Raw genomic sequence first — 20,462 nt, forward strand, 5'->3', positions numbered from 1 at the left:
ACACACACCTCCCACCTCTATTTTGCCAGAGGAGCACGGAAGAGCAGCTGAGTCCCCCTTGGCAGACTCATGCACAACGCATCTGTAAGAACCTTGGCTGGGTTCCCGGGTTCCGATTGCTTGGCTTCCAGCGGAGGCAGCTGGCTCTTGTGGCTTGGCAGCTGGGGAGGGGGGCAGCCAGCAAGAAGAGGCAAGCAGAACTCATGTCTGTGGATCTGGAGGAGAGAGAACACAAACAGCAAGCACACATCTCTGCTGTGTCTCTTGAGTGGGGGCGGGAACTCAACCACTAAGCACTAAGGCTGGTACAGACAAGTAGGTGACTCCTTCCCTTCTCCTTTCGTAGAAGAATTTTCAAAAAGGCATAGGGAGAGCCATCTTCATTCAGTACCGTGGGGGTGGTCTGTTCTCTCCTCCCTTTGTACTGCAAACCTGGACCTTGGTTGCCACCAATGAGAGCATTTGGAAAGTCTTAGCAAAATAGCTGGAAATGACCATAAAGAAAAACTAATTTCCTTGGACAACAGCTTTCAGAATACCCAAGCCAGTATGGCTAGTGGCTGTGCTTCTTGGATGAATCTGGGGGCTGAGGCTGAGCCAGGAACTTTTCCAAGCTTTGGAAATTATTGTTGTGAATCTGCTGGGAGGCAGATTTTCAGGTGTGTTTCTCCCCCCAGCTTATTTATCCCATCAGTAAGTTTTTGTCAGATGTGGAATTAAACCCAAATTGGTTCCTGTGTTCCAAATCTAGCAGCCACTTGGAAGTCACATGCAGTCTCTTTCCTACTGCGGAATTGGTTCAGTCTGTCATTGGAAGGTGTCAAGTTAGAGAGTACCGTTTTCTTCAAATTATTCTGTGCATCATTCTGCTTTGGCGTACCTAACTACTTCAGCCTTCAGATGTTTCCAGCTGGAATTGGCGTCCATTGCATCTGAGACCTTTTAACACATACAGAATGCTTTCTCGTCAAGTTATGCCTCAGTGCACCTCATCCATTGTTTGCAAGCCATTCTCTGGAAGGTTTCCCTCTGGCAAGAATACAGTGGGGTCCTGCCAGCTGGAACAAACAATCTTTGAAGAGTTATTTCAAGATCTCCTTTTGGTACATTGTGTACCACAAACAGTTGCAGAGGAATGTTCTGCTTTTGTCTTCTTCTTTTCCTATTGGCTGTTCCCTACTTATACCCTCCTCACTTGTCCTGGATACTTCAGAAATGGCATGATGTTGTCCAGGAACATTTGAAGTATGTTATTGATACCCCACACTATGGATCTTATATAGCCATGTGCCGGTATGTTTTAAAAGACAGGCAGGCAGAAATACACAGAAACCACAAAGAAGATCATGGAAAGGAATGTTACTATTACTTAGTAAGTTCTAGGTTAAATTGCCATTCAGGAATAGTGACCTAACTAGGTGACTATGAGCCCATTACTGTGGTTTAGCTAAACCTACCTTACAGGAGCGTTGTGAGGATACAAATGAGGAGGACCATTAATAATTCGTTTTCTTAAATGTTAAAATCTGTAGTTTATGAGATGAATTAAAATAATAAAATGCAAGCTACACAAATAAATTAATAATCACAATAGCAATAAAAACTAAAATCCAAAGGCATTGAATAGTTGCCATACGTAAAGCTGCCTTGAGTCCCCTTCGGGGTAGAGAAAGGCAGGATACAAATAGAGTAAATAAAATAAAATTCTCAGCAGGCGTTTTAAACAGTGCAGACCTCCAAAAGTACTAAAATGGTGTCCAAATTGCCAGTGCCCTTGAACACCATTTTAGTGTCCTGGGAGGGAGGGTGCATCCTTGGGAAGGGAGAAGGCAGTCTTTCTGAGTCAAGACAGGCTCATGCTGGGCTCCCAACTCATCCAATGTGAATGCAGGCTTTGGCAGATTTGATACACTCCTGCTTGCTGTAACATCCATAACGCCCCCAGGAAACATTCTGTGTATATTCAGTTCAGCTGCGTATCTTATGCAGGTCTTGTTATTTTCCTTTCATATCATTATTGTCCCCATATGGCAGGCAAAGGGAATCAGTTTGAGGAAGAGGGACTTGCCAAGGCCATCATCGAGGGAACTGATGACTGCGGTGAAAATTGAAGAGGGTGTTTGGAGTTTGGTTGTTTCAACATGAAAGTTTGTGACACACTGCTTCTGAGGTGTAGAATAATAGAATCAGAGAGTTGGAAGAGACCATGAGGACCACCCAGTCCATCCCCATTAGGCCATGCAGGAACACTAGTCAAAGCACCCTGACAAATAGCTTATCCAGCCTCTGTTTAAAAAACCCCCAAAGGCGGGGACTCCACCACACTCCGAGGCAACATATGTTGAACAGTTCTTGCCATCATGAATTCCTTCCTAAAGTTTAGATAGAATCTGTTTCCCTGCAATTTGAGTCCATTGCTCCATTGTGTGCTAGTCTCCAGAGCATCCAAAAAGAAGCCTTCCCCTTTTTCAATGTGATATCCTTTCAAATATTTAAACATTGATAGCACAGCCACTTTCAGGCTTCTGAGAGGGAAGCACCTTCTTTAGAGGCTTTTAAACAGAGGCTAGATGGCCATCTGTTGGGGGTACTTTCATTGTGCTTTTCCTGCATGGCAGGGAGTTGGACTGGATGGCCCCTGTGGTCTCTTCCAACTCTATGATTCTCTTCTGCAAGCTAAGCACCCCCAGCTCCCTAAGCCATCCCTCATAGGACTTGGCTTCCAGGCCTTTGACCATTTTGGTCATCCTTTTTAAGTTTAGGCTGAAATCTGAAACTGACCCACCTTGACTTGATCAACAGGTTAGCCAACAGACCACAAACCCCAAACAATTGCCATGGAAGAAACAGCATCAGCAGCTTTTTGGAGGCCATGGTGGGAGGATGTTTTATCTTTGCTTCTCTGTCCAGGGCTCACAGCTCTAAACTCCTTTCCTCAGCAATCCATGTCAACACAGCAGTGTTCCCTGCTTAATGTGTAGCAAGATCCAGATTCTAATTCTGTCAGCGGCAGGGCCCCTCACACTAGTCTGCATTTAGGTTTAACTACCAAAGCCTAATCCTTCCTTGACACTTTTAGCTCAATGGACACCTTTTGCTACATTTATATAACTGCGGGGGAGGTGAGGTTGTGTTTGAACATTATTTTCAGAAAATCTAGTATATAGTTTTGAGAGAATGTTATGTGTACCGCTCTCATTGCGGGGTGGGGGAGATTGATGATTTAGTCAAGGAAAGAAATGGAAGCTATAGTAATTGGCTATGCATGTCCGCATGTATTCCCCCCCCCCCCCCATCCATGGTTACGGGGGGGGGGGGGTTCTTTTGATTATTTTGGTAATTTTATAAGTTGTTTTTTTCCAAATTGCTTGTTGTTTTTGAATGCTTCCCCCTCCTTCCTGGTAATTAAGGGTTTTAAGCATTTATTCCATGGTAACAAGAAGTACAGTTATTTTGTCAATAACAATATATTCTGTTCACGTTAATAAGCTGATGGGTGCTCACAGCCCTCCAAAGCAGACACACAGAGTGTGGCAAGAGGGGAAAAGCTTAATTGCTATTCTTATTGAAAGCGATTAATCCTCTTGATTGAGGAGCTGAGAGTGCAAGGGATGGGGGCACGTTGCAACATTTGCAATGTGAACATTCAGTAGAATACATTTAAGGTGAATACTCTTCCTTTCCCTTCCTTTGCGGTCTTTCCGCCATCATTTGGAGCTGGTGACCACCTTGCATGGCTACTATGCCCACCAAGATGACTATACTCACAAAGTGGCTCTGACAAGATCTGGTCTCTGAACAGTCTCCAGTTGGTCTGAAACTGGTGACTAGAATGTGGAAATGTTAAGTGTTAACACCAATGTGTGATGTCAAGTTGTTGAGGAAATTCAGCTAGTCAACATTAAAACATTAAGAACATTATACATCCTAAATTGAATTACTAGACCCATCCTGAAGCATTGGCTGCTTGTACCTGGCAGGTTTGCAGGTGAGAAAGAAACAACTGTAGCCAGTGATTGGTTCCTGCCTCACTTGGAGAAAAGCCTGTCTACCCAGATCAGAATCTGAGAAGCACCAGGCTGGAAGATAGAGGTGAGGAAGACAGTGAATATCTGAGACTCTGTAGAACAAGATGTCTCTAGGAGTCATGGAATCAAGATATCTTTAAATGTAGAGTGTGTATCTGTCCGATCATAGTGTCCTCCTTTGCACAGCTGTATGAATGAAAACAGTGCAATGCAAGCTGAAAATGTGCAATGTAATCATAAAAAACTGGCCATGTTCATTTTTTTAAAAAGTTAATGTTTTAAGCCAAAATATCAATTTTTTGACTTGTTCATCATTTTTTTGTCACAAATTCCAATGGAATGAATCTCTCCTTAGCCATAGTTTCTCATTTAAGCCATAGTTTCTCATTTAATCCAAATAGGAAACTGGTTATTTGCTTCAGCACAAGCCAGACTATTAAACAAACTTCAGAATGTAGCATAACATCTTGGCGTTGTATTAATCTAATAGCCACAATTTCTTGGTTTACGCAAACAGGTTAAGTGTAGCCTTCCATGTTTGATTGTTGGTTGCAAACAGGGCTTCTGTGCTTAAGCAAAAACTCATGTTATATGTATTTTCTTTTCACTGTGCCATGTGTATCATCTATATTTTCTCACTGTATCAAGTTCTCGGCATCTTGTGTGCAAATGGCAAGCATCAGATATGACATAGAAGGTCATAGGCATAATGCAAACAAATATATATCCATGTGGTAAAAGGGACATAGTGTGGGGACTTACTTATGTAAACAGAGAGAGAGTGACAGAGGTGGAAGTCTACAGCAGGATGTATTAGTAGGCTGGCATTTTAGGATTAGGAAGATTCTGGATGACTGGGACATCTCATCCCCAGTTGTCCACAGTTTCTTTTTTTATGTAGCCACAGAGTGGTCCAGCAAGTAGGAAATAAACTCCTACACTAAACCTCAATAGTATGTCTCATAGCAGTTGTAATTTTCTCCTCTTTTTGTCTCTTCCATATCACAGATGCCTGTTTATGTCCTGGGGGTCTCTAACAGTTCCTTTCTTTTCCCTGTCTACCACTCTCAGGTCGCAGGAATTGCTCAGCCGAGGCGAGCCACATCCTTACCTCCCTGACCTGAGCAAACAGTCAGAAATGGAGTTCATCGAGACGAAACGGCCCCGACTGGAGCTGCTTCAGGAGCCACTGCTGAGGCACTCGCCCCTGCTCAACCAGAGTCAGCAGGGAGACACTGACGAGCTGTCCAAAGTAAGCCAAGGAGCCTCTTAACAGGAATGGGGGGCATATGTGCTGTTTTGGCAAGGAGATTTGGAAAGGAACAGGATGTGCCTCCTAGAAGAGAAATTGTGAGGTCTGTGATACTTTATCTCAGTGTATAGGGGGAAACTGATCTGTAAGCTTTCACCTCTGTTAATCCTCAAGTGAGCCAAAGGGAGGAAACACTCTCTGCTTATGGGGCCCATTGCCTGAAAGCCTTCACAGTGTTTTCAGTCTGAGGGAATCTTGGTCGAACCAGAATGCATTGGACATCTTAAACATACTGCATAGATCTATTGTTAGCAAGTGTAAGGACGTTGCAGCCAAAATAGCATTGTCTGCAGTACAACACTGGCAAAAAAGCTGAGGGTTTGAAAATTGGGTTAGAAGAAATGATCCAAATCATGCAGATATTTGGTGCCATGTGCTGAAGGTAGCATCATGCCCAGATCAGGAAGGCTTTGATGCAGATTCTCCTTTCAGCCAAGCAGCTGTTGTCTGTCAGTTGTTACCTCTCAAAATGAACCAACTTGTGGGATTGTAGTGCAGATATCATGCTCTAATTGGAATGAAATAGGTGAAGACAGCAGAGGAAAATCAGTTAAGAATCTGGAAAATGCATATAAGCAAGGGCAGTAACAGAGTGACTATTAATGATATCTCTGGAAAGAGCCTCATAACTTCTGATGGCCCTGTTAATGATGTAGACCCTTGTGTGTGTGTTGTGTATTTTCTCTGTAGCAAATAGCAACTGCAGAGGCGGGAGGTGTCTTGCACCAAGACTGTGTCCTGAGCCCAGTAATTTATGTCTAACATGCTAATGAGATTAAAGCAAGTCTTCCCTACAAAACTTTCTCATGTTTTGCATTTTGTTTTCTTAGAATTATATGTTGATTAAAATAATTGAAAGCTAAGATTCTTGGAAACATATCTAGGCCCAGATATCTGGGAATTCTGCTGTTTCTTTGTGTTTCTGAGGAACTGCAGCTCATTCAAAACCCTAACCAGTCTCTTGGTAGGTAGAATGTGATTCAGGAGATACAATTGTTTTTAAAAATCGCTTTTGTTCGATGGTCAGCCGCTTTCTTTTTTTTTCCAGATTATTTCAGCTCCTGTGAAAAGCATACATGACCTTGCAAAATGCCACATTCTGAGAGTGTTGCAAATCCTGTTTTAGCACTTTCCAGTGTGAACACTCAGCCTTGCTGCCTCTCCCCCTCAGTGCCACTTCAGTTTTTACACATATTCATCAAAATTGCCAGTTTTCAAGTGTTCCTTCTCCTCCTTGTAGCTTTCTTCCTCCATTCCTTTTTGGAATTGGTTTTAGCAGATACCCATGGGAGAGGAGGCAAAAGTGCGTCACATGGTAATCTCTTGATTGGAGTTGGTAAAAAGAGTTTTACATCCATTGCTGCTGAGCATGAGACTTTGTAGGTCAGCCAAAATGTGGCTATTTGGTCTTTTGTGAAGTCATGGGATTAGAAGTTCAATGGTAAAACTTTTCAGCTAGCAGGGTGGCAGGATTAGCTGTGGAGCAAGGCTTACTGAAACATGGAGCAGGCATAATGGAGCAGCTGAGCAGAACTAGTGATGTGGTAGCCACAATTGTTGCCTGACATTATCTGAATGTTCTTACAACAGGCCTTGCTGCCCCACTATTTCCAATATTGCAGTGAGCATTCTGAACCTGGAGGTGTTCAGGAGATCTTTCTGGGGAAGGGAGACTATGCACACATTAAAAGGGTTTTTGAAAAGTTAAAAACTTGCATCCTTTTCCTTAAAAGAACTTGCCTGAATAAAAAAGTCAATGTTGGCTCGCAGAAGAGTACAGGCTGACCCCAAGCATAAAGTCTTATGGGATTATTCAGCTGCATTCTTGGATTCAGTTTTCAAGGTTTTTTTTTTTTTAAAAAAGTTTTAAATGCATTTGAGGGCAATTTTGCAGGGTGTTGGTGTTGGTGGGGGAGGGGGAGGGTAAAAATCACTCATTTTTTCAAACAAAGGATCTTTGGACTTCAGGGATTGCAAATTGGTGCTCTGTGGGCTACCCATGGCTTGTGGGACCCCCTTTCCCCACATCAGTGCATGGACTTGTTATAAAGCAGATTCCTTTGTGTGGGTATGTTTGTTACAGAAATGTGACACCCCAGTTAAAAACAACTGGCTTGGTTGGCAGTATTCAGTTCTCAGGTTTCTTGCTAAGGTAGAAGATAAGGTCTTACCAATTCTTGGGGCTCTTTCTCGTGACCATTGCCTCTTGCCCATTTCTTAGTGAGGTGGATTGTTTGTAGCAACTGGAAAGTTGCCCCTCTTCTTTCTGCCTTGTTGGTTCCCCATTGTATTTATCATTTGGATTGCTCATCCCTTGCTGGGAGTAAGTGCCGTTCTTCATCCTCCACCCCCACACAGTGGGCTGGATTTCAGCAGTTATTAATGAAACTGGCTGGGGTGTTCATTGACCTTGGCAGGCCTCCCACTTGGCCGGGGAGTGACTGGCAAAGACCTAATCCCTAATTGAGTAATCTAGGTCTTGATGGTGGCGGCAGAGTAGGGCACCGCTCTTTGAACACAGAGCGCCACAGCAGCAGGCAGAGGGGGAATATACCTACGACAGTCACATAGCCATAGAACTGTCAATTCTGTGCCTGTCACCACAGATTGGGCACACATTGAAGAGAATTTCAAGGTGACATCTCCATTTCCTCCTTCTTTTTTTAACTCTCAAGAAAAGCTTTTCTGACAAAGGGAGAGGTCTCTACATATGAGACACCGTTTTCCCGTGTACTTAGAGTAGTAGAAGAGACTGTTTCTGCTACTCTCCTGCTTCCCCAGTGAGCAATATTTGTGGACTCCTAGGTTCTGTTTTTCTAACCACATTCGTTACAGGATATCTCTGGGGTCATACTGTCTGCTCTTGAGCTTGGAAGGAAAAAGGAGCAACCCCTATTCCCAGTATAAGGTTGCTCCCCCCTCTCTCCATGCTCAGAAGCAGCTGGACCAAGTTCTTTCTGCAAAGTCCAAATGGAGGTAACCTACTAAGGTCATTGAAAAGTTACTATCGATGTTTTCCGTTGACTGTAATCCAGGACCCATATAAATCGAGGTTTGGGAGTAGCATCTTTGGAAGTCTGTTCACTCAACTCACCATCTCTGTAAAAGCAATTTTTAGAACCAGTCTTTTGTCACCTTCTGCTCCTTGCTTTTTGATTGACGTTCATAGCCATATTTTAAATTAGTGTTTGAGCAGTAAGTGGTTGGCGAGTGAGATTTCCCCTCCTGTCTTCGTTGAGGCTGAATGCCTCTTCTCGGCAAACCCGGCTCATGATTTGCATAATTAGACCTTTCTATTCTGTTCCATCAATATTACAAGGTGACATCTCACCCAATTCTCTTTGGGGTAAAGCGAATCCTTTCACTTCATGCTCCCCACCTCTGTAATTGGAAGAAAGGCTGGCTCCCACTTGTTCCCACCCATTTACTTCTGATGAGAGCTTTGCTACGCTGATAGGATGGGAGATTTGCTGTGTATGACATTTTTTTAAAAGTACACAGTGGGGTTGGGGCCAGGGTAGCACTATCCATAAGTTTCTTCACAATTTTGAATCTGCTTTCTGTTATGGAGACAAGTGCTTGAATCCGGCAATTACACTACATTTTCTCTTCTGAAAGGCTATCATCTGATTTATCTGGGTGTTCTTCTGTCCAGTAAAACTGAGCTTGAAAGGAGTATATGTTTGAGTGGCAGTTAGTAGAAGAAACATTTTCCCTCTCCCTTTCCAGGCTCCTTTGATTTCTTCGTTTTATACATGATTAAGTGGACAGCCTCAGACTCCCAAAAGGTTTATGGTTGGACGTGGTGAATGAAAATGTCCTTTGAGAAATTGATTGTTGAATGAAACATGGGAGCATATAATGATGCCAAATCTTAACAGTGCACATACTCAATTGCAACACTGACTTTGAAATCATTGCAAACTCCAGGAAAAGAACATGATATAAATAAATTTGGCAAATTTCTCTTTGTACTGAACTGCCTTATAAAGATCAAGGGAGCAGCATATTTTAAACGTCCACAGTGCTTGCAGAGAGGTGTATAAAATAAAAACATTATTTGCACATAAAATCCGAATGTAAATATCAGTACTCAATTTGAACTTTTTTTCATTTTGAGAGACAAACACTTATTTTCCAATAGTTTTCCACAAAGTTGGATGTGGGCTTTATATAATGGGCTGTATTACAGTCCTAGCGGAGTCAGAGCTTTAAAATAAAAATGAATTGATGTTATTGGTTTTTTAATTAAAATATTTATATATTTACAAGCTCTCTAGATGGCGTACAGATACAAGAAGTTCTAAACATTTAGAAAACTGTCATTTTAAAACAATGAAGAATATTTTTAGCTACATAAAAATATATTAAACAATTTTACAACTTAAGCCAGTTAAAACCTACACAGACTTGGATAAATGTTAATGTCCCAAAGTCTTTAATAGAAGGCCATGTTTAATCTAGAGATTCCACTCTAAAAATTTACTAGATCCCCAAGTATACCATAAAATCACCTGGAGAACCTAGCAGATTCCTAGAGAGAATATTTCCCCTCAGACTCAGGTAAGTGAAATTGCAGATATGGGTTCTGTGGTAATGGAGGTCTTATTGCCCCAAGCCCCCTTGAATTTAGAATAGAAGTATAACGACATGAGTGCAATTCTTTTAAGACTCGTGTTGTGTGACTTTTACAGGATCTCCCAGTCAGGGGCTCTAGCTACTGCTGTGTTTGTACTAACTGCAGTTTATACTACCGGCAAGTTGTCTTCAAGAGCAAGCCTGCTTAGAGTGCATTGCAGACATCTAAACAGCTTACCAGCTGTGAACTGTAGATAGATTATCCTTTTCCTGGAAAGCCGTAGCCAGCTGGCCAATCAGAGCGTGCTCTAAGTGCTCTGAATCACATATTCTGCCTATACTTTCAGTGACAGAGATTTCTACTGCTGAGGAAACTAGGGCACGGAGCAATGGATTCAAATTGCAGGAAACTTTCTCATGGTTAGAGGTGTTCGACAAGTGCTGCCTTCGAGCGTGGTGTAGTCTTCTTTTCTGGAGGTTTTTAAACAGAGGCTGGATGACCATCTGTCAGGAGTGCTTTGACCATGTGTTCTTGAATGGTAGTATGGGGTTGGATTGGATGGCCCTTGGGGTCTCTTCGTCTTCTATCTTATCCAGATTGAGCTTTACTTTAGTAGCTGTCATCCAACCCTTTACAGCAGGTCATGGAGGCATTTTTGCCAGACTTTTAGACTCTCCTTGGACCATCTTAGGCCCGAGAGATGCTCCCAAAATGAATGATAGCAAAATCAATTCCAACTTCAATTCATTTCATTTAGTCTTTTTAAAAAGATGAGAGAATGCCACTTTTGTCTCTCATGGGGATACAAAAGTGTCATTTTTAAAAGAGTTACCCTTGCATAAAGATTGAGAAGAAGGTTCCAAAAGGAGTGTGTGCATCCAAATTTGGACCTCAATAATGGGTCAAAGGTGCTGGGTGTCTTCGTTTCTTCCTAAAATTCAAGATTGCCATTTATGTTAGTGGAGGAAGTGTAGGTATACTTTACTCGGTGAGAAGGTGGTATCTGCAAAGAAAATCTGAAGAGGCATGAAATACTATGGAGCTGATCAGTTGAACGTGTCTTATACAAAATCAGACCCAAACAATGTAGCAAAGTATTATATATACTGGTGGTTATCAAATTTTGGTCCTCTGGATGTTTTGAACTTCAAATTCCAAAAACCCCAGGCCGTGTGACCAATATTCTATTATTCTGAGAGTTGACAATCCAGAAGATCAAAGTTGTGAACTCCTAATCTACTATTTATTATTTATTATTTATTAGATGCACTTATTGACCGCCATTCTCAGCCCTTACGGGCGACTCATGGCGGTGTACAGTACACATAAAAAGACAGTTACAGAGGCCAGTATCAACAACATATGACTATACAACAAATACAAACTACAAACTACATAAAAATCCGCTTCGTCTCTTAGTAGAATCATAGCCAGTCTCATTTTCCTTATACCATTCCAGTTCTCATTACCGTAATGTTGTTGCTTAGCACTTAATTAAATGCCCTCTCGAACAGCCAGGTCTTAAGGCTTTTTCGAAAGGACATGAGGGAGGGCGCCTGTCTGATGTGTGCCGGGAGAGTGTTCCACAGCCGGGGGGCCACCACCGAGAAGGCCCTCTCCCTCGTCCCCGCCAAACGTGCCTGTGATGCAGGCGGGATCGAGAGAAGGGCCTCCCCAGACGATCTCAAGGTCCTCGTGGGCTCGTAGGCCAAGATGCGGTCAGAAAGGTATTTTGGGCCGGAACCGTTTAGGGCTTTGTAGGCCAAGACCAGCACCTTGAATTGGGTCCGGTAGCAAATCGGCAGCCAGTGAAGCTGGGACAACAAGGGCGTTGTGTGCTCCCTGCTACCCGCTCCAGTTAGTAACTACAGCCTTCCCCAGTGTGCTGTTTTTCAGATCTCTTGAACTACTGCTGTTATCATCTTCAGATAAAACAGCCATCGGTTTGGGTCACCCCACTCTTTTTTTTTTTTTTTTGCATTGGTTATCCAAGATTTCAACCAGGCTCTTCGTCAGCTATACTTGAGATTTTGGGAATTGAACCTTTGGCCTCCATGCAAAAAATATGTTCTACCTCTGAGTTATGATCCTTTTCCTAAGGATGCTCTTCCGTCAACAGCATTAATAGTTATTAAGGGTATTAAGGAGCAACTGTTTCTTATCTGCTCTTAGTTATTTTTAGTGCCCATCTCTGCACTAAAAGAAATTGGGGGGTTTGAGAAGTTGAAGCTTCATCTATGTCTTCCCCTTTGGGAGCACTTGCTCTCTTGAATCTGAGTTTGTAATGTAATTGGGCTTTTGATGGGTCCAGCTGCAGAATGATGCAAATGCTCGTAGGAAGCTGATCTTTGTGGCATTGATTGAATAAAAGTAATGCCCATTTATGAACCTGTCAATAGTTTGACAAATCCCACTTGCCCATAGTCACCTGGGAACTAGCACTCAAAAGCAGCAAAGAATTTGAAACCCTCCTTAGTACCTTCTGAAATTTCAGTATGTCTAAAAGAGCGACATTTCCATTTCAAAAGCTGTTGGCTCAAGTGTGTCTCAAGTGTAAATTCATTTCCCTCCCTTCCTATCTTCGCTTTGAATGTGAGCTTTAGAAATCTCATTTCCTTTCTCTGATAACGAAGTGCTGAAAGGGGCATTTGGGGTGCTTCCTCTACCCATATTTCCCTCATAAATGAGATTATAGGAAAAGAACTTGGCTTGGAATAGCGTTTTTCTTCTCTGCTTTCCCTCTGCTCCCCATGAAAGAGGATGACTGCGACAAAAACATACCAGGTGACAAATTCTGACAGGGTGGCACCTTTCCACCTGTTAGACCAGGGGTCCTCAAACTTTTTAAACAGAGGTCCTCAAACTTTTTAAACATTCCTATGCACACTGCACATATCTTATTTGTAGTGCAAAAACACTTTAAAACAATACAACAATTAAAATGAACAATTTTAACAAATATAAACTTATCAGTATTTCAATGGAAAGTGTGAGCCTGCTTTTGGCTGATGAGATATTTATTTTATTTACAGCATTTCTACTCCGCTCTTCTCACGCCCACAGGGGGACTCAGAGCGGCTTACAATGGCAACGATTTGATGCTGCAATAATTACAATTATAAAAGCAAAATAAACTCATACAATACAGTACATTAAAACAACATTAGTTATCCAGTCATAAAGGCATTTCCATTATAACAACCGTCTGGTCCAATTCACTGTTCAGGTGCCGTTATATCCATTTGACAAAAGCCTGGTTCCACAACCATGTCTTCTTCTGAAAGAAAGGAGGGAGGATGCCAATCTACTTTCACTGGGGAGCAAATTCCACAGGCGGGGGGTCACCTGTCCTTCGTCCCCGCCAGCCGCATTTGTGAAGCTGGTAGGACTGAGAGCAGGGCCTCCCTGGCAGATCTTAGACTACGAGGTGGAACGTAGAGGAAGATAGGATTTTTGTTGTTGTTGTGTGCTTTCAAGTCGTTTCAGACTTAGGTTGACCCTGAACGAGAGCCGGGTAAATGACCTTGGAGGGCCGTATCCGGCCCCCGGGCCTTAGTTTGAGGACCCCTGTGTTAGACAAATCATACATGCCCACACACACATAGAAAGAGGTTTATGGGACTTTAAGAACTAGCGGATTTAATGGTCATATTTGTGCAGATTGGGGAACCTAGTAGTCTGGAAAATTTGACTTATTGCAGAGGAGCTTGTGTCTTCAGCTTGCTTAGTCCCTCCTGCTAGTAGTAGGATTTTTGTGTGGAAGTACTGTGAGCTCCATTCATTTCTGGTACTCAGAACAAAGAATTTTGTGCCCATTTGAATTGGCAACTCACCGGGGTCCCAGGCAAGACTCCTTTCCAGTCTTGTAAGCAGATGCTAGGGATTGAACCTAAGATATTCTGCATATTAAACATGCAGTCAACATCTGAGTTACGCTCTTTCCTTTTGGTTTGGCAGTACTTAAATAAAATCAATGAAGGTGTTTTCTAGCTGGGTTCCTAAGATAGATAGATCATGGTCCAGCTTTCAATGCAACTTGGAAAGAAATAGCATCCCCTTCTCTCTTAAAGTTAATTTTTACACCTGGTTTAGTGTGGCTTCTTGTCTTGTTTATTTGTTTCCTGTCCTCCTCCTGCTGCTGTATGTTGTGGCACCTTTTCTTCATACAGGTGTGTAAAGCTGAGACTCCTGGGTGAAGTCTGACTTTAGCAAATTATGTATCATTTCTGTATGAGGATATGTTAAGACTTGGCAGCAAATGATGTCTTCATCTCACTTCAGAGGATACTAGTCTCAGAGGTGTGAGGAGAGGATGCAAAATCTGTGAAAACAGACACCTTGCCTTCAGTTGCTAAAAATAGTAGGTCTAGTCTTGTCCTTGGGATGTTCCTGTGGCATTGCCTTGTAGTGCAGGACAGACAGCATGGGGAGGTGGAAGGCAGTTGGTAAGGTCTCTGGGCAGAAACCGAAGGAGATTTGGGCATCTGTGTTGAAAATGCTTAGTAAAGAATGGAAATGTACGACATTACTTCAACTGTAAGATGGCATTGATTGTAAGATACACCCTAATTTCAGCACTATCACAAAAAATACATAAGAAGCACCTGCGATTCTAAGACATATCCAGTGTTTACAGATGTTTATGTAGGGGAAAAGTGACTCTTAGAATAAAAGAGAGTATATTCCCCTGGTGTATATCCAGTGTTTGGCTTGTGAGACTATTGACAATAGTATGGACATATATTTCAGTTTCCCATTGTCAAGAGAAACGACAAGAATCAGATCATTTTGTCCCGTCCCCCCCACTCCACATCCTTTTCGTGGAGCATTTACTGCTGGGAGAGGTGTGAGAAACCCTAAAGAATGTGGGATGCTGCAGAGCATCTTGCTACCCAGTGATTGAGATCAATCACTGAAAGTTAACAATGGGAGCTTTAGTCTGGGTACAAGGCAGCACTTCTGATTACCTAGTGATCGAGATCAATCGCTGAAAGTTATCAATGGGAGATATGGTCTGGATACAAGGCAGCACTTCTGATTGTAAATCTTTACTGGGAATGGTGTTATACTCATATCCTACTACCCATAGGCAGTTGGCGGTTGTGGGAAGATAATAATGGGCTATCTTCTTAATCGACTGGTTGCTCTGACACGACAAATAAAATCAGCAAATGTTGGCCACCATTTTTTTGTATTCTGCAGCATATCAGGTCAAAGTTTCCTCTTGCTTTGCCACCTATGATCCCCAATGTGATGGTTAAGTGGGGTGGCTGGATGGGGTGAAAGAAAGACAAGGATTTCATTTCTTAAATCACTGTTTTGCCAAAAATCCTATCTCCCTCTACGATGAGCCTCTGGCTCATCATCTCTGTGATGGGGTTTGCAAAGAAGCAAAGCTGGAGTGGAGGGAAGGGAGAAGAGGGAATCTGGATTTTCGTAACACTGCCCTGAGCTGTTACAGCTGTTACAGAGAACAATTAATGAGAAATAAAGGAAAGAGAGATTCTATCAGGGGAATGAGTTAGTCTTTTTGCAGCTTGAGGCTTTGTCGGCTTGATACCACTGCTCATGGGAGGGCCTCTGGCTCAGTGGTAGAGCTTTTCTACAAACAGTTTGGCATAACCCCTTAGTGCTCATATTCAACTACAGCCTTCTTCAACCTGGTGCCTCAACAAGTGTTTGGTTATGATTCTTGGTTTCTGAGAGTCCAAAGCATTGGAGGGTATCAGATTTAGAAAGACTGATCTATAATAGTGGGGATCATAGAATCAAAGAGTTGGAAGAGACCTCATGGGCCATCCAGTTCAACCCCCTGCCAAGAAGCAGGAATATTGCATTCAAATTACCCCTGAGAGATGGCCATCCAGCCTTGGTTTAAAAGTTTCCAAAGAAAGAGCCTCCACCACACTCCGGGGCAGAGAGTTCACTCTCTCACGGCTCTCACAGTCAGGAAGTTCTTCCTCATGTTCAGATAGAATCTCCTTTCTTGTAGTTTGAAGCCATTGTTCCTTGTCCTAATCTCCATGGAAGCAGTAAACAAGCTTGCTCCCTCCTCCCCGTGGCTTCCTCTCACATATTTATACATGGCTATCATATCTCCTCTCATCCTTCTCTTCTTCGGGCTAAACATGCCCAGCTCCTTAAGCCGCTCCTCACAGGGCTTGTCCTCCAGACCCTTGATCGTTTTAGTCGCCCTCCTCTGGACATATTCCAGCTTGTCAATATCTCTCTTGAATTGTGGTGCCCAGAATTGGACACAATATTCCAGGTGTGGTCTAACCAAAGCGGAATAGAGGGGTAGCATTACTTCCCTAGATCTAGACACTATGCTCCTATTGATGCAGGCCAAAATCCCATTGGCTTTTTTTGCCGTCACATCACATTGTTGGCTGCTGTTTAACTTGTTGTCCACGAGGACTCCAAGATCTTTTCCACATGTACTGCTCTTGAGCCAGGTATCCCCCATTCTGTATCTTTGCATTTTGTTTTTTTCTGCCAAAGTGGAGTATCTTGCATTTGTCATTGTTGAACTTCATTTTGTTAGTTTTGGCCCATCTCTCTAATTTGTCAAGATCGTTTTGAATTCAGTTCCTGTCCTCTGGAGTATTGGCTATCCCTCCCAATTTGGTGTCGTCTGCAAAATTGATGATCATGCCTTCTAGCCCTCCATCTAAGTCATGAATAAAGATGTTGAACAGGACCGGGCCCAGGACGGAACCCTGCGGCACTCCACTTGTCAGTTCTTTCCAGGATGAAGAGGAAGCATTGGTGAGCACCCTCTGGGTTCGTCCATTTAACCAATTACAGATCCACCTCACCGTAGTTTTGCCTAGCCCACATTGGACTAGTTTCCTTGCCAGAAGGTCATGGGGGACCTTGTTGAAGGCCTTACTGAAATCCAGGTACACTACATCCACGGCATTCCCCGCATCTATCCAGCTTGTAACTCTATCGAAAAAAGAGATCAGATTAGTCTGGCATGACTTGTTTTTTTTAAAACAAATTTTATTAAATTTTATATAAGATACAGTGAAAGAGTGAGAACAATAAAATATAGAAAAGTGAGAAAAAGAGAAAGAAGAGAAAATAGAAAAAATAAATAAAATTAAAAAATCATAGAAAAACCCTAAAAAAATATAAACTACAAAAATACACACACAAAGGTGACTTCCATTCCATCTTCTTAGATAGTATTTTCTTATTACTCAAAAATACATAAAACAATTATTAAACATAATAAAATTGTCTCTCTTGCAATTTATTTTCCCAAATTATCCAGATACTCTTGAAGATCGTCCCAATTCGTCTTTCTTATTATCTTGCCTGTGTTTTTCTTCAACAAAAAAGTCAATTCGTCCATGTCCTTTATTTCTCTAATTTTCTCCACCCATTCCTGTATGGGTGGGACTGAGCCTTGCTTCCATTCTCTAGCAAAGACAATTCTATCTGCGATCGTAATATATGTAAAAAGTTTGTCTTCTTGTTCCGTCAATTGTAAATCTAAATCAGTAAAACCTAACAAATAGTAATCTGGTTTTCTTATAAAAGTTCTTTTAAAAATCTTTTGTGTCTCTTCATGAATTACCCTCCAAAACTTTATTGCTTCTTTACAAGTCCACCACATATGGTAGAAGGAGCCAACTTGTTCTGAATATTTCCAACACTTATCAGAAACTGTTTTATACATTTTAGCAAGTTGCTTAGGTGTGGTGTACCATCTGAGGAACATTTTTATCCAATTTTCTTTTAAATCTGTTGCATATGTATATTTTAATTTTTTTTGTTCCACATCTGCTCCCACTCCCTCATTTGAATTGGTCTTCTTAAATTTTGAGCCCATTTTATCATACCGTTTTTAACCTGTTCTTTTTCAGTCAGCCAAGTAAGTAATATATTATAAATATTTGATATTACTTTCTTTTCTAATTTTAAAATTTTATCCCATACTGTTTCCTCCCAGGAGAAGCCAAGTTTTTTGTCTTGATTGTAATATTCTTTAATTTGCATATAATGCAACCAAGTCATATTAGGCAATTTTTGTTTCAGTTCTTCATAAGTCTTTATACTATTTGTACCCTTATTTAACAAATCTTTGTAGGTTGGCCAATTTCTCCATCCTAAAAGTCTTCGTTGGTTTGCCTCCATAGGAGAGACCCATAAGGGTGTTCTAGAATAAAAATGTCATTTATATTTTTGCCATACTCTTGTTTTTGATAAATCCATGTTGACTATTAGCAATGACTGCATTTGTTTCTAAGTGTTTGCAGACCACTTCTTAACAATCTTTTCCAGAATCTTGCCTGGTATCGACCGGACGGTAATTGTTTGGGTCATCCTTTTTTCCCTTCTTGAAGACTGGGACCACATTGGCCCTCCTCCAGTCTGCTGGAACTTCTCCCGTTCTCCAAGAACTCTCAAAGATGATTGCCAATGGTTCCGAAATGACCAGTTCCGTCAATACTCTTGGGTGTAGTTGATCTGGCCCTTCGGACTTGAACTCATTTAGAGCGGCCAGGTATTCCTGGACGACTTGTTTCCCAATTTGGGGTTGGATGTCCTCTAATCCCTCATCCACTCCATCTTGCTGAGGTTGAAGATGACTTTCTTTTTGTGTGAAGACCGGGGCAAAGAAGCCATTAAGTAGTTCTTCCTTTTCCCTGTCCCCTGTCAGCATTGCCCCATCTTCTGCTCGAAGAGGCCCTATCGCCTCCTTGTTTTTCCTTTTTCTACTGACATAAGAAAACAAGCCCTTTTTATTGTTTTTAATGTCCCTGGCAAGCCTGAGCACGTTTTGTGCTTTAGCCTTGCGGACCTTTTTCCTACAGGTGTTGGCTATTTGTTTGAATTCTTCTTTGGTGATTTCTCCCTTTTTCCACTTCTTGTGCATTCCTCTTTTGTGTTTTAGCACAATTAGAAGTTCTTTGGACATCCATTCTGGCTTCTTTACATCTTTTTGAATCCCAGTTCCCTTGATTCTTATCCAGATGCTTTCAAGCCGGTTTCCCGGATTGCTCTCTTCTGCAGCATAACAGTTTTTGACATATAAGGCTACTCCACCTCCTCTCCCCTTTGTTCGGTTTCTGTGAAAGAGGTTATAGCCCTCAATGTCTACATTCCAGCGATAGGAGTCATCCCACCAGGTTTTAGTGATGCCTATGATATCATATTTGTGGTGTTGTGCTAAAAGTTGAAGTTCGTCTTGTTTATTTCCCATGCTCCGTGCATTAGTGTAAAGACATGTGAGCCCCTGAGATCTTCCCCTGAGCTGTTTAATTGTGATTATTGCGCTTTTGGTACTTGGTCCTCATTGTGTTTGTGCAGCCCTCCGTTTAGCCTTCTGGCGGTTCCCTGACATTGTGGGTAAAGTAGTGTTTGCAAGGCTGTTGTCCCCCTCCCCCGGTGGACCTAGTTTAAAGTGCGCCTAATGAGATTTGCGAGTCTGTGAGCAAAAAGGTGTTTTCCTACCTGTGTGAGATGCACCCCATCCCTTGCCAGTAGGCCATCCTCCTGGAAAAGCAGGCCATGGTTGAGGAAGCCAAACCATGTGGTTTTCCAGATATTACTGAATAGCAACTCCTAGGAATCCTAGCCCATAACATCATTGGTAAAGAATGATAGGTTGTACAGACCCAAAACATCTGAAGATCTCAAAATTCCCACTCATGTCCTCCTCAGACAAAGTATGTTTATAGTAATTGTAATAATCACATATTTTTTGCACTTCCCACTCATTCTTCTTTTGCCTTGTGTCGTTTTCTAAATTTTAAGCCACTGAGGCACAAAGCCACACTTCTTTATTCTTTATGAGGCATATATATTCTGAGAGGTGGGATCCTACCCTTGTACACTGTGACTGTGATATTTTTTATTTTATTTTATTTTTGTCGTATCAGGAGCGACCTGAGAAACTGCAAGTCGCTTCTGGTGTGAGAGAATTGGCCGTCTGCAAGGACGTTGCCCAGGGGACGCCCGGATGATTTGATATTTTATCATCCTTGTGGGAGGCTTCTCTCGTGTCCCCGCATGAGAAACTGGAGCTGATAGAGGGAGCTCATCCGCCTCTCCCCGGATTTGAACCTGCGACCTGTTGGTCTTCAGTCCTGCTGGCACAAGGGTTTAACCCACTGCGCCACCGGGGGCTCTACTGTGATATTAAAATATATTAACAATAAGAGCAGTAAGTAATAGCAATCATACATGTCATGCAGCTGTAATCTATTAGCTTAGCATAAGCCAGGATCACATGTTCATTTCTGTTCTTTCAAGCTGTTGAGGGCCTGGAAGGGGGCTGATAAAGAGAAGGAAGACATGAAAACCTGAAATACTAATACAGATTGGTGCAGGCAAGCAGGGTAGCATAAATGTTAGTGGTCCAGCTGCGTCAGTGGGTTTACTCCGCCATGACTTTTATGCCAATCATTGTCAACTTAATCCATTTCCCACGTCTGTCAAAGTGGAAAGTTGTCCTCAGAGGTTTAGTTACGCATTAAATCTGTTCTTCTATAAGGGACTTTGGTCTCCTTTTTGCCTGTCTATAGCTTTC

The 20,462-nt window shown here is 42.2% G+C and overlaps 1 protein-coding gene across 13 annotated transcripts in view; it reads left to right on the top strand.

Moving 5' to 3' along the window:
* Nucleotides 1-20,462, top strand: part of NCOR2 (nuclear receptor corepressor 2) — a 343,965-nt gene that overhangs the window by 124,388 nt on the left and 199,115 nt on the right. For all 13 annotated transcript variants that reach the window (XM_060785561.2, XM_060785569.2, XM_060785570.2 and 10 more), the window contains exon 4: nt 5,100-5,280. In XM_060785561.2, coding sequence (XP_060641544.2) covers nt 5,100-5,280 — 181 coding nt within the window. The remainder of the gene's footprint in view (nt 1-5,099; nt 5,281-20,462) is intronic.

This window comes from Anolis sagrei, chromosome X (assembly GCF_037176765.1).
Source record: "Anolis sagrei isolate rAnoSag1 chromosome X, rAnoSag1.mat, whole genome shotgun sequence".
NCBI classification, from domain to species: domain Eukaryota; kingdom Metazoa; phylum Chordata; class Lepidosauria; order Squamata; family Dactyloidae; genus Anolis; species Anolis sagrei.